At 48.8% G+C, this 13,016-nt stretch overlaps 1 protein-coding gene across 1 annotated transcript in view; it reads left to right on the forward strand.

Moving 5' to 3' along the window:
• The window catches only part of EHHADH (enoyl-CoA, hydratase/3-hydroxyacyl CoA dehydrogenase), a 48,848-nt gene extending 39,401 nt beyond the window's left edge, over nucleotides 1–9,447 (forward strand). The window contains exons 8-9 of the mRNA XM_017729391.1: nucleotides 6,618–6,687; nucleotides 6,790–9,447. Of these exons, the coding sequence (XP_017584880.1) occupies nucleotides 6,618–6,687; nucleotides 6,790–8,229 (1,510 nt within the window). The 3' untranslated portion in view covers nucleotides 8,230–9,447. The remainder of the gene's footprint in view (nucleotides 1–6,617; nucleotides 6,688–6,789) is intronic.
• Nucleotides 9,448–13,016: the final 3,569 nt, after the last annotated feature.

Below are 13,016 nucleotides of genomic sequence, written 5' to 3' on the forward strand. Positions count from 1 at the left end.
TGGGCGAGCCCGGCAGCCACCCGCACCCGTCCCACCCACAGATACTCCACACGCATCGGCGAAGCTGTCACTGCATTGGGAAGCTCCAAATGCAGATGGCAGCTCGCGTGCCACTAGAGTAGTAGGTGATGCCTCCTCTTCCTTTGGAAGAATAGCTTCACTTCAGAGACAGCTTCGTGTGCGGACCATCAGCAGTCTGCTCCCTTTTAAACACCGAGACCGGGCTTTGCTCCGTGCTAGGAGCAGGTCTGTAGGAAGTTCTCCTCCTCCTGGTCTAGTTCTGTACTGCAAGTGTATGTGCGCAGAGTCACTCAGGGATGTATTAATACAAAAATGTTTTGACAGCTGCATTTTAAGAAGATTTCATCTCACTGGGATCCACTCCTGCCATTTTGTAGCCCAGCAAGATAATGCCTTCATTAATTTTTTATAAGAGCAATTTAAGTAAAACCTTCGATGCACCGCTGAGATTTTAAAAAAAATCTTTCAGCTCTAGCTGTTGATAGTAGCACTCAAAAATGGTTAGACAGGGAACTTGGAGAACTTGGAAAACATCCATTCTGTTTCAAGGGAATCTCACCAGATCAACACTGCTTTTTTCCTGGGTGCTTCTCAGGGCTCTTGAGCTGTCTGACAACTCATTTTAGGCCAGAGAGATTTTTTTGGAAGTTCTGTTCTCTTCATTAGCTGCCATGCCATATTTTTAATAGAAATGGGTTTTTAAACATCACTCCACAAACCCTGTGAGAAGGATATGTGGCTGTTAAAGCATTCAGGTAAAGAGGCATTAATTATTACCAGATTTATTCTATGACTTGAAGAGCACAGAAGTTTGGACACACACTTTTGTCAGTCTCCGACAGGTCAGTCCTACAATGTGTGCTTTGACAGGAGGGCTTGTGTTGGAGTTTGTGGGAATGCCCAGGTGGGACATTCTCTGCTCTGTGCTGCTAAACCATGGCAGAACAACACGCTTGCAAAGACCTAATCACAGTGACAGTTTAGCCAGAAGGGCTGTTAGAGCTGAGCTGCCTATTTTGGAGCTGTAATTGAGCTAGAGGGAATTCTGAGGACAAACGCAACCTCTATTTGAAAGTTTCTAATAGAAACATAACCTGTCTTTTACTTCCAAAGAGAATTGGCTGGGCTGCATGTCTCTTCCATTGGATTACGTATTTGCCACTCATCTCTGCATAGATTTCTGAATTCTGGTCTGAAATTGCCCCAGCCTCACCCCCAGGTTTCAGTGTTTTCATAGCTGATTACAGACAACACTCAAGTTAACTCCTGCAGAACAAATAAGTGCTTTGATACTTCTGCTTCAGAGCACAGTCTGTCACACTCTGGTCATTTTAATGACCCGGAACTTTCCCAAATTTTTCAACACTGCATAAAACGTGCATAGCCAAAGTGGGAACAGCATCCCAGGAGTAATTACACCAAGACCAGGTACCAAGGTGTTTCTTCCTTGCTCCTGCTTCGTATGCCCAGGATAACAGGCAACCTTCATGTTAGCCATGTTCAACATATCCAGTTAATTATCTACTGGCAGGGAGCAGCTGCACCCCAGGGATGGGGAGCCCATGGCAATAACAGGGGGCAGAACCACAGAATCCTTGAGGCAAGAAGGCACCTCTGAATGTCATCTTGTCCAACATATCTACTCAAGTGGGGTCACCTAGAGCCAGTTGCTCAGGACCATGTCAAGACAGCTCTTGAACAACTCCAATGATGAAGACTCCACAACTTCTCTAGGAAACCTGTCTCACTAAAAAGAATGGTTTGCTTATGTTCAGATGGAGCTCCCATGTTTCAGCTTGTGCCCCTGACCTCTGGTTTTATCACCAGGGGCCACTTGAGCCTGGCTCCATCTTCTTTACCAGGTACCTTTCTCTCAGGTGTTTATATATACATGGGTGAGATCCCCCAAGCCTTCTCTGTGCTGAAGTCACAGCTTGCTCAGCCCTCCCTCATGAGGCATACTCCAGTCCCTTAATCATCTTATTTGCCCTTCACTGAACTCACTCCAATCACTCTTGCTCTGGGGAGCCCAGAAGTGGACCCAGCACTCCAGCTATGGTCTCACCAGTGCCACGTAGAGAGGCAGGATCACCTCCTTCAGGGTTCCAGCAAGACTCCTCCTGCTGTAGCTCCAACACCATAAATCTTCTCTGCCACAAGGTCATATTGCTGCTCAGAGTCAACCTGGTGTCCACCAGCACTCCCAGACCCTTTCCTGGGGAGCTGCTTTCCAGCAGCCAGCCCCCAGTCTGCACCGTTCCTCCCCACACACAGGACTTTACACTTCCCCGTTCCCGAAGATCCTGCCCACCCATTTCTGCCTCTGGATGGCAGCACAACCTACTGCTGCATCAGTATTTACAGTAACTGGGCAAGGCAGGCAGGGCAGGCCCAGAGATCGTACAGGTGATCAAGCAGAGTTCCCAGGATGATGAGGGTCCAAGCTAAAGGTGGGAAGCCAGTCTGCAGGCTGAGGTCTGCATCAACAGTAGCCATAGCCACAGTAAGCCACCAGAACTCCTCCAAGGAAGCTTAAGAAGAGGCTACAAGCCCAGGTCTGAGCTTAAATGGGGCTCAGAGGCAATGGACAGTGCAGGTGGGTGGAGGGTCCAGGTGTGGCTGGTCAGGGACATTAAATCCCATCAGTGCACTCAGGGCCTTGACACTCAGCCAGACTCCAGCCCTTGCTGAATCACTGCTCCCATTACACAGCCCTATAACCCACCAGTAGAGCTTGCTTTCCTTATGCTCTTGTTCATGTCGTATTTCATTTTGTGTGACTTCTCTTATCTTGGAGGTTCTTGAACACCTCCTTTTAGCTCTGAATCCCGCACCAAAGTGTCAGTGCTTTCTATCACTTCTTTCTGCACCTTGTTGTGCTTTTTTTCCTTCCTCTGGAAGGTTTTCCTCCTATTTTGCCTTTTCATATAAGTAAAATTGTGAGTCCATTAGAGACAGGCAGAGAACATGCCAAAACAATTGAATTTTTTCTTTCAGGCTACTGTAACAAAAAGTCATTCTCCAGCCAGTACAATGCTCTACAGTATTTTGTAACTTCATGTGTTTGATCTGAAGTACATCCTTGCAGCACCAGAAACCAAAATCCTAGGCATGAGGGACTGACACCTTTTAAAATAGCGCTGCTCATCCATGCAAGTATTGAGTCTACCTAGGTGACCCAGGGCCTCTCTATTTTCACTGCAGAGAGGAGGGCAGTCAGAGAAAGATGCTGCCTCAGTTTAGGCTCCTCAGAAGTTGTGCAGACCCCACTTTCCCACAGACAGTGCTGTGCTGTTTCACACACTAAACCCATGTTGCATTGTGCTGCTGCTTCCATCTCTTATTGCTGCACTGTGGGAAGATCATGTTGATTTTTTTCATGTTGACTTTTTGTTTCATTTGCTTCTGTTGTTTGAACTCTTGGCTCCCACCTCTTTTTACTTGCTCTGGTTCCTCAACACCCAGAAAGAAGGTTCGTTTCTCTGTGTCCCTTCCAACTGCATCTCCCCACAGCTCTCTGCTTGCCTGGAGTATCACATCATTTCTGCTTGAAACTGATACCCTGAAACAGAAAAAGCAGCAGCCCTGGCCTGCAGCAGCCCGTCACTGCCAATTGCTTATTATTGTTTTTATCAGGAAAACCGGACCAGTCCTTGCATATTTTTACCAATCTATAAAGGATTATTTTCATTGCTAGGCATTTTAAGGTCCAAATATTCATTATAGTTCAGAGTTTTTTCCACTGATCAGTATTTCTGTAGTGTGTGTGACTGTACGTGATCTCCCTTGTACATATTTCAAGTACTTTTGTTTTGAAATTTGTTTTTAAAATCCTGAAATTAATTTTGTATGATTTTTCGTATTCTAAGTACATCACGTGACAGATCAATAATTAACCATCATTATTCACTCAGCTTGCCCAGCAAATGGATTTGTCATACCCATATTTGGCCTGAAATTACATATGCACAAGTGTAGTTTTGATTATATGTCAAAGCTTCATTTCACAATAAAAGACCAGGAGCAGGATGGCTGGGCACCGTTCTTGCTCCTGAAGCAGACTTCAGTCTTTTTTGGAAAGATGTGCCTTGGACATGAAAATAAGTCGCCTGCATGGAAGATGAGAATATAGGGTTTTTCCTGGTTTGGGGGAAGGGAGAACACTGTTGAGTAAGAAAATGGAGCATACAGCAGAAATTCTGGAGTAGTTCCTCACTGTGTTTCAGTCTGCGTGATCTGAGCTGAGCATGAGACATCTCCCTTCCTCTTTCTTCCACAGCCCTCTACACATGTAAGGCCTAATGATCCCCTACCATTCTTTCTGCTCTAACATATTCTTCCCCAAGATCACTTGGCTTTCTGAATTTTTAAAGAGGAGTCCTCAGAAATGCTTCTTTCCCTGCTAGATAGCCAAAGCTCTCCTTAGTTTTATAGCCCAATTTTAGAAAATATTTCCAGGGGAATCATGCTGTGCAAGCTCTAATGTAACAAACCCCTTGGGGCTTTCATTACTCTCTCTGCCAGCTTCATTAAACATCATTTCATACAGGCCATTGCAGAGTTCTGTAGGAAGTTGAGACAGCTTTTCTAGGTCAGAAACAAGCTTGGCAAGCTCATATCTTATCTATGAGCCTGTTCCCGTGGCCTAGAAAGTGTGGTACTACAAGCATGTGTGCCTGCCTCTCACAGGATGGCAAAAACCTACATGGAGTACTGATGATGAAAGCAACCAGGGGAACCACCTGGCACCACTGCAGAGCTTCCCTGGGAAAGAAGCCTGGGGAACATCTGCTCACAAAAGAGGCTTCGATTTAGGAGAAGCCAGTGTGTTCATATGGCAAGAGAACTACTAACATTTCAGTCGCGAGACTGAAGCTGGGAGGATCAGGAGTGGGTAAGACCTAGGACGTGTGGAGAGCTTGGAAATTCTAGAGAGAAACTCCAGGCCTCCACCATGGAAAGGAAGAGACTTCAAGAGGGAGCCATGTGGAACTTGCAAACACTTCAGCTTGATGTCTAAAGAGAGCCTCACAGATGGGGCTGGGTTTGGGGGTGAGTTACCCTCCTGCACTGCAGGAAGAAAGCACCTCATTGTAGCTCTCCAAAGACAGGGAAAACCTGTCCCTGATTGTACCTGCTCCCGCATCACAGGCTCTGGAGAGTGAGCACAGTGGGAGGAGCTACTCATGTTCAGGTTTTTTCAGTCAGCAAACCAGAGACACTGAATTACTAAGAGCTGATTCATGTTATTCTAGATTTATTTTCAAATTAGTTTCCAGCAGAACTTGATTATGAAGTAGCAAATCTAATTTCCTAGAAAGGGACTTCAGCACTTGCTTCGGAGTGTAATGATGGTTTGTAAGCAGGCTGCCAGCTAGTGATGCCAGTAAAAACTATCTTCTGGTGGCTAAGCAGGGAATATTTGAAATGTCTTGTGTGCACACAAGCTGAAGGTGGGCAGAACTAAACCAAGAGTGTGTAGCATGCAGGAAAAACATCCTACCTTGTCTGACCTTGGTTGTTGGAACTTGTTTAAATGATGACATCATTTCAGCTCTTCTTTACAAAGCTGCTTTAGACAAAATTTTTAATCCCCTTGTTTCTGTTTATTTGTTTAGCTGACTTTCATTTGTAAACCTGAGATTAAAAAAATCATTTTTACAGAATTATAACAAACCTATACTTTTTCTGGTTGCTGCTTTATTTAGGATATTAATAATCCTCCCATTCAGAGGCTTCGCACTTTCAAAGCTGGTAAAATTGTGCTGACCTTCCCTCACTAGTTTGTATTAATTTAGTTGGAAAAGCCTCCACTGTGGGAGAGCAGGATCAGTGGTGTGGGTTGTGTGTCACAGGAAAGTGCAGCTTCATTTAATGTCACAGAGGGCAGAGCTGGTGCAAGGGATCAAGCCAGTAATCTCTACACTGGGATTCCTGGGGGCATGAGCAGGCGGAAGCACATTTATGGATCTTGGAGGAAAAAATTACAGTGTGAATGGATTCTCAGTTACAGGAATTCTGGGCAAGAGCCTTAACTGTGTGGTTGGACAAGGAAGACTGACTTTGAGAATCTCCAGAAGGAGGACTTGAAGAGTTCCTGGTGAGCAGAGATGCCTGATATAAAGTGAACAGCAGGCAAAAGGCTACTGCTGTGCCAGCGTGATTTAAAAGGAGAGAGAAGATGTTGAAATCTAGATTAAGAGCACTGCGTTAGCTCCATCCTGTTTGACCTGGCACTGAGAGACACACAAGATGTTAGAGACAAGGTTTAGAGCAGATCAGCATCCAAGTCTTTACAGAAATAGCAGCCGAATTTTTTTTTGCTCCAAAGATCACGCAATGAAGCGCAGAGGGAGAAAAGGAGGGAGACAAAGAGGAAGCTTGGAAGGACGAGGGAAAAACCAACTCTTTGAACTTTGCCGGTGTCAGAATCTCTGGGGGGCGGGGTGGTGTATCTGCTGAATGCCCATAACAGACCATCTCACAGGAACAGTGAGGCACTGATACCCTAAGGGAGAGGCTTGCTTTGAACCTGCCTGCAGAAGGTGGTAACAGGGTTGCAGCTGTAACTCAGTGCTTTTCTCTTTGGTCCTCAGGTTCTCACTCCTCAATGATCCTGGTTTCCATAGGTATAAAACTTTGCAGAGAGAAGACATGAATCACACGGTCTGTGCACACTGGGTGAATCCCACTGGAATTTTGTAAGCTTGTGAGGATACTAACTTACCTTTGTGCGACCTCTTTTCAAACATTTAGGCTCACTGAAAGAGCAAATTCACCTTCCTTTTTCCCAGTCTTCAAAATCTGTTTTCTATGTGTGCACTACTTGTTTTCCAGAGTCCTCCACTTTTTATCCTGGAGATACAAAGGAAATGCTACTGTCAAGAGATTAATTTTCTCTTCATAGTCTTTGATTCTATCTCACTTTCATCCCTAGGGCTGGGAACAATGGGCCGAGGCATTGTGACTTCTCTGGTTAAAGCCAACATACCTGTGGTAGCCCTGGAGCAGGATCTGGAGTATCTGAACAAGGGAAGAAAGGCTGTGATGCTCCTTTTGGAACGTGAAGCTATGAAAATGGAAGGGGGTGCCCAGACCCTGGATTTCCATAACCCTGCACGTCTCCAGTTCACTGTGGACTTTGATCTGTTGTGTGATGTAGACCTAGTCATCGAGGCTGTGTTTGAGAACATGGTGCTAAAGAAGGAAATATTCCACAAGCTGTCAAAGATCTGCAAGCCAGGGGCCTTGCTGTGTACAAACACATCAGCCCTGAACATCGACGAAATAGCTTCTGCCACGAACCGCCCACAGCAGGTCATTGGTACCCACTTCTTCTCCCCTGCCCACGTGATGAGGCTGCTGGAAATCATCTATGGCCGCCACACATCCCCCACCGCCATCGCCACTGCTATGCAGCTGGCCAAAGCCCTGAAAAAAGTCGGAGTGGTGGTAGGGAATTGCTTTGGGTTTGTCGGGAATCGCATGATGTTTCCGTACGTACAACAGGCAGTTTTCCTTTTAGAGGAAGGAAGCAGACCAGAAGCGGTAGATCAGGTTCTTGAAGATTTTGGGTTTAAGATAGGCCCTTTCCGCATGTCTGACCTTGCCGGGCTGGATGTGGGCTGGAGGTCTCGGAAGGAGCAGGGCCTGACCGGGCCGTCCCTCGCTGCGGGCACGCCGGCCCGGCAGCGGCACGGCCAGCGCTACAGCCCCCTGCCAGACCTCCTGTGTGAGCAGGGCCGCTTCGGCCAGAAAACCGGCAAAGGCTGGTACCAGTACGAGAGGGCCGGGGGCAGGACAGCCACGCCAGACCCATGGCTCCACGACTTCCTGTCCCAGTACCGAGACACCCATGGCATCCAGAGCCGCTTCATAGACCAGGAGGAAATCCTGGAGCGGTGTTTGTTTTCCCTTATCAATGAGGGGTTTGCCATCCTGGCTGAGGGAATAGCATCAGGCCCAGAGCACCTGGATGTCATTTACATCAATGGCTACGGGTGGCCAAAGCACAGGGGTGGCCCCATGTTCTACGCCTCCACCGTGGGGCTCCCCCGCGTGCTGGCTAAACTGCAGAAATACTCTGAGGCCCACCCTGACGTGCCCGGGCTACGGCCCAATGCCTTTCTGAAAAAGCTGGTGGCTGTGAGGAGCCCCCCCCTCAAGGAGTGGATGTCCTACCTCAGCCACCAGAGCCCCAAGCTGTGACTCCTCTGGTGGAGGCTGATCTCATGAAACCGGTGCTTCAATTGCACTGTCTCTTCCAATCAAACTCAAAGTGCTACAGGCCCCTAAACAAAGCCACGGGCCTTCCTGGGCCTTTGCAGGGAATAACTTTGGCCGATGATTGATCTCATTTCCCCACGTGCTGCAGGCCACCACTGCCTTCATCCATCCTTCTCTCCCAGCCCCAGCCTCACCCACTGTCTTCCCACACTGCTGTGTAAAGGCCCATCTCATTTTGCACTGCCTGCAGGTCATCACAGCTGTACTCCTCTCCCAGTCTGCCTTTGGGGAAGGCAGGGAGCAGCATTTACAGCCACAATGCAAATCATGGCTGGAGCCAAGAAAATTACAATCACAGTTCACCCAAGACTTACCAGATCTACCAAATCCTGTCTGCAATCTATTTCCCAGTTTGTTTCAGCTCTTTCCTGAGCAGCCACCTCTCCTCAATTCCCTGGCTCTTCTGCAGCCAGCCAGCTGGAACTTGCTCCCTTCCTGCTGCTGAGGGACAGATGGCACAAAGGTGCAGCACCTTCAGAGGTAAAGTCAAATGAAGTGGAGAGAGCAGGTCTGGGCAGAGAGCAAGGGGCAGTCCCTTGCTCCCCCCTGGTACTGTCTCTTCTCCCTGCTGCAGAGGAGGCTCTAATAAATGCCAGAAAAGCCACAAATACCTCAACCTGACTAACCTGCCCTGTGGTGTTGGCTCACGACTGGCTTTCTGCATCCAGACTCCATCTTCTGTTGCCATTATCCCCACCTGGCTTTGTCCAAGCAGAAACATCTTCTGGCATCTCTTCAGTGTGGAAATGTGTTGCCATCACTCCTTGCATCTTGCTTGACTACACCTAGCAGGTCTTGGGGCTCTACAGGCTCTAATTGACCAGCTTGAAACACGGCCTGTCACTGACCGGGTTTTCACATGGGCAGAGGGTGCGCTGAGAAGGGCACAGCACAAGAGCTGTGCAGGCAGGGACACTGCTGCAGGCAGGCAGGGAGGTGGCAGATCTCTAGCAAAGGGCAGAGCAGAGGGAGTGGGAGGCAAACTAGCTCCAGACTTGATGCTTTGGGACAAAGTCTCCCATTTCACATGTATAGTGGATGTATCGTCCAGTCTGGTGTGGTCATATTCCCTTCTCAGGTGCATGGAATGTTTAACTTTTGATTTTAATTTAATAAAACTGCTTTGATTATCTAATGACAGATAATGGTATCATGTGGGATAGCAGAAAAAAAGCAAATGTGCTTGGTTTTTGTTTCTTCCCCATTGCTTCTTTACATGGTGGAATGAGGTAATTTTCCTGTTTCTGGAGGAGTTTGTGTCTGAAAAGGCTACATGCCTCTTTTTTCTAAATATGTTTTATTTTACCCTTTGTCTACTCCTGTCCACCAGTGGGTGAGGGAGCAAAACTGAGGGCAGGAAACCCTTCAGGAGTTACAAGCCAACCCAAGTGCCTGGTTCCAGGGAGGATTTTCCTCCAGGAGTGGAGAAGGAGTCACTCTAGGCCCAGCAAACTGGGGCAGTTCCCCCCAAATCACTCATGTGCTACAGCTGAGAGCAATCCATCTTGGCTCAAAGGTGAAGCACTACTTCCATGTGAGCAGGCTCTGTGTGACACGTTACAAAACAGTGCCGGTTGTGCTGGCGGCAGGCCTGTCATCCCCAGATCAGCTCTGGACATGATGCCTTGCCCAGGCTAACTTCCCCTCTCCTGTGCCTCATTCCATGGTGTTCACCCACACTGGGGATCAGTTGGGAAAGGGCAATTCCCTTGCAGCAGGAGCCTGCAGAGCAGAGGACATGCCCTTCCTCAGGAGCAGCAATGCTATCCCAGGATACAGAGACTCACCAGCTTCTACCCTGGGCTCGAAATGCTTCTCGTCACCTGCAGCACCTGTGTGCTGGTGCCTTTGATGGGCCCGTTTCCCTCACTAGGAATTGCTGAGAGCAGAGGTTGTTCACACCAGTAATGTCTCTCGTGACAGAAGTTCATCTGTAAATTCACATCGACCAAAGCAGCCCGGCATCGATCGCTCTGTGTGCCTGACGTCCCGGCAGCCAGCGCTGACATTGTGCCGCCGCGAGGTCGCATTCCCAGCTCCGGGAGGGCACGGGCAGTGCGTGGGAGCCCCGGCCTCTGGCCTGCTGCGCTCCCGGCAGGGCAGAGTGCGCCCAAGGGCAACCACGGCTCCTTGGCCCTCAGCCCTGCAGGGCAGCCGCCCGTGCTCGGCAGCCTGATCCAAAGCCCTTGGTGCCTGCTGACAAGCAGCCCGAGCAGCAGCCACCAGCCTGTTCTGTGAGCCTCTTTGGTAAGTTGTCAACAGCCTTGCACAGTCCCCATCAGCTCAAATGTGCAGTGATGTCAGAAATGTGCCCGTGAGTGACATGTGTCTTCATTTAACAGGAGAGAACACAGCCCCGCGCAGAGAACTTGAAAACCACTTGGTACAGGATTAGTTTTCCCACCTGTCTTTTTAAACCAATTAACCATTTTCACTCAGTGAGTAAATGTCTGTTAAAAATGTTTTCCAGGTAAAACCATCCCTACAGGAGAGGAATGTCCCCAGCTCTGCCCACTTGCTGCATGTCTGACCATTCCAAGCTATCTGTGAGCTGAGGTTATACAGTTCCCCAGCACGGTGAGGCCATGGCTACACACAGTGCGAGCTGGCTCCAGTCCATCCTTAATCTTTGGGCCCTGCTTCTGCTTTCATGTGGTGTCTGGCTGCATGGCTGCGCTTTCTGCACAGTGGGGTGCTCGCTTTCAGTCTGAGAAGATTCAGCGGCGGGCCCGCGAGCACCCGTGGCCTCTCGCATGCAGCTGCAGGATTGTTAGATATCTTTAATTAAGTCGATGAACTCTGCCAGTGCAGCAGATGCCTCCATTAACTGCTCAGCCACAGGCATTGTGCAAAACAGTAGCGAATGTGAGTGCACCAAAGGGGAGGATTGCCTTAGCTTTGATCAGAGTCCCTGCAGCGCGGCCCTTCAAAGGGAGGCAGAGCAATCCCTGCCTTAGGCGGCTCAGAAGTGCTGTCCTGCAGCGCACGCCTAAATTGGATGGGGTGCTGGGGTCTTGCCAGAAACACCTACTCCTCTTTCTGTAACCCACAGTTCACCTTCCCTCTTTATTTCTTTTGAATTGAAAGTGATCTGACGGCCCAGGCTGGTCTGAGAGCACTTCTGGAGGTGACACAGTGCTGGAGAGGAATAGCAGATAGAAGTGTCAGGTCTCCTTGGGCCAGGGTTCTCGTGGGAGCTGAGCTGCATCCCTCATTTGCTGCTGGTGGGCTCCAGGGAATATGGGGACATCAGGACAGTGTCAAAGAAACACCTGGATTTGCAATCAGTTTCTCCTCTGTTTGTGAACAGCTGAGCAAGGTCCTAAATGTTTACAGATTTCAGTGGGATTTCAGCAAAACAAAGGCAGATGAGCCTCCAGGAGTGTCAGGATACTCTCTTCCCAGTGTAATAAACACTGGAGACATTTAAAATGTACAGGCCTCTGAAGGTCTTCCACTCCTGGTGACCAGTGCCAAGGGAGGCTCAAAGCCCCTGCTCAGTGCAACGGGGCACATATCCCCTGGCCAGATAAGATGAGTTTAATGGTGTCGCCATTCCGGACCTGAGGAGGTGAGGGCACAGCTGGGACACAGTCATGTGGCACTGAGGTGCTGCAGGAGGGGATCATGGATGAGCAGGAAGGGCTGCAGACGCCAGGTCTGCGCTGCAAGTCAGGCATCACAGTCAGAGATGGTTCAAAGCCTCAGTGCCACTCTGTGCTCTGCAGCTATGACCCATATCCCTTGGTCTGAGCCATAAAGTGCGGAGCTGATCATAGCCAGACACCAGCAGCTTGGCTGTTCTTAAGCCCTTCTTGTTGGCAAGAAGCAAATGGTTCTCTCAGCACATCTTCAGGAGGGTGTACAGGATGGGGACACTTCTGGGATCTATCCAAGGACAGAGCCCATATGAACTGTCTGGGAATATTCTGGAGAACACAGGAAAATAAGTATGTTTTGACCGTTTCTGACATAGAGCTATTGGGTATTGTACAAAGATAAGGGACTATGAAAATGACCATTTGATTTCTGTTCTAACAGAAAGCTGACTTCAACTCCCAGTGCTGACCAGAGCAGCAATAAAACTGCAATTTTCTTTCAAACATAGCAGGGAAACAAGTCCACCACCACAGTTAGAAAACAAATAATGTAGCCACGGCTCAAGATAAATCCAAACTTTAATTTTGGCCTAAAGATATGATTGTTGGAAAATAACAATACACTTTCATATCTTTATTAACCAAAATTATATCTACTGATTATTTTACAAATTGAAAGACAGAGTTTATCAGGGTTTTTAAAATCACTGCGTGCTTAGAAAGAAATGGGTTTCTGAATTAGATTAAGTAGCATGAAAAAAAAAACCAAACCAACTAAAACCCGCCTGTGCCGCGGGCCACGTATGCAAGCAGCTCAGTGTCCTGCTCCATTGGCTCTGGCACTGCAGGGGTGATCTGTGTCCACCTGTCTCACAGAACAGCAGAGAACTGCACCCTTGGAGCGCCCCAGATCGCCTGTAATCGAGGCTGCTTGCCTGCTGCCCAAGCTCCCCGGAGGCTGCTGTCCGGTGCCAGGATGCCCGGATCCCATTTATCAAGCCCGGTGCTGTCTGGAGAGGAGCTCCACATGGCCGGGGCAGTGCTCGGGGGAGCCTGGCAGCCGGCCCACAGCCCTTGCTGGGAGCCGGGCTGACTCGCCCGGGGCTGGCG

Source organism: Corvus brachyrhynchos, unplaced genomic scaffold, assembly GCF_000691975.1.
Source record: "Corvus brachyrhynchos isolate BGI_N302 unplaced genomic scaffold, ASM69197v1 scaffold63, whole genome shotgun sequence".
In the NCBI taxonomy this organism is placed as follows: domain Eukaryota; kingdom Metazoa; phylum Chordata; class Aves; order Passeriformes; family Corvidae; genus Corvus; species Corvus brachyrhynchos.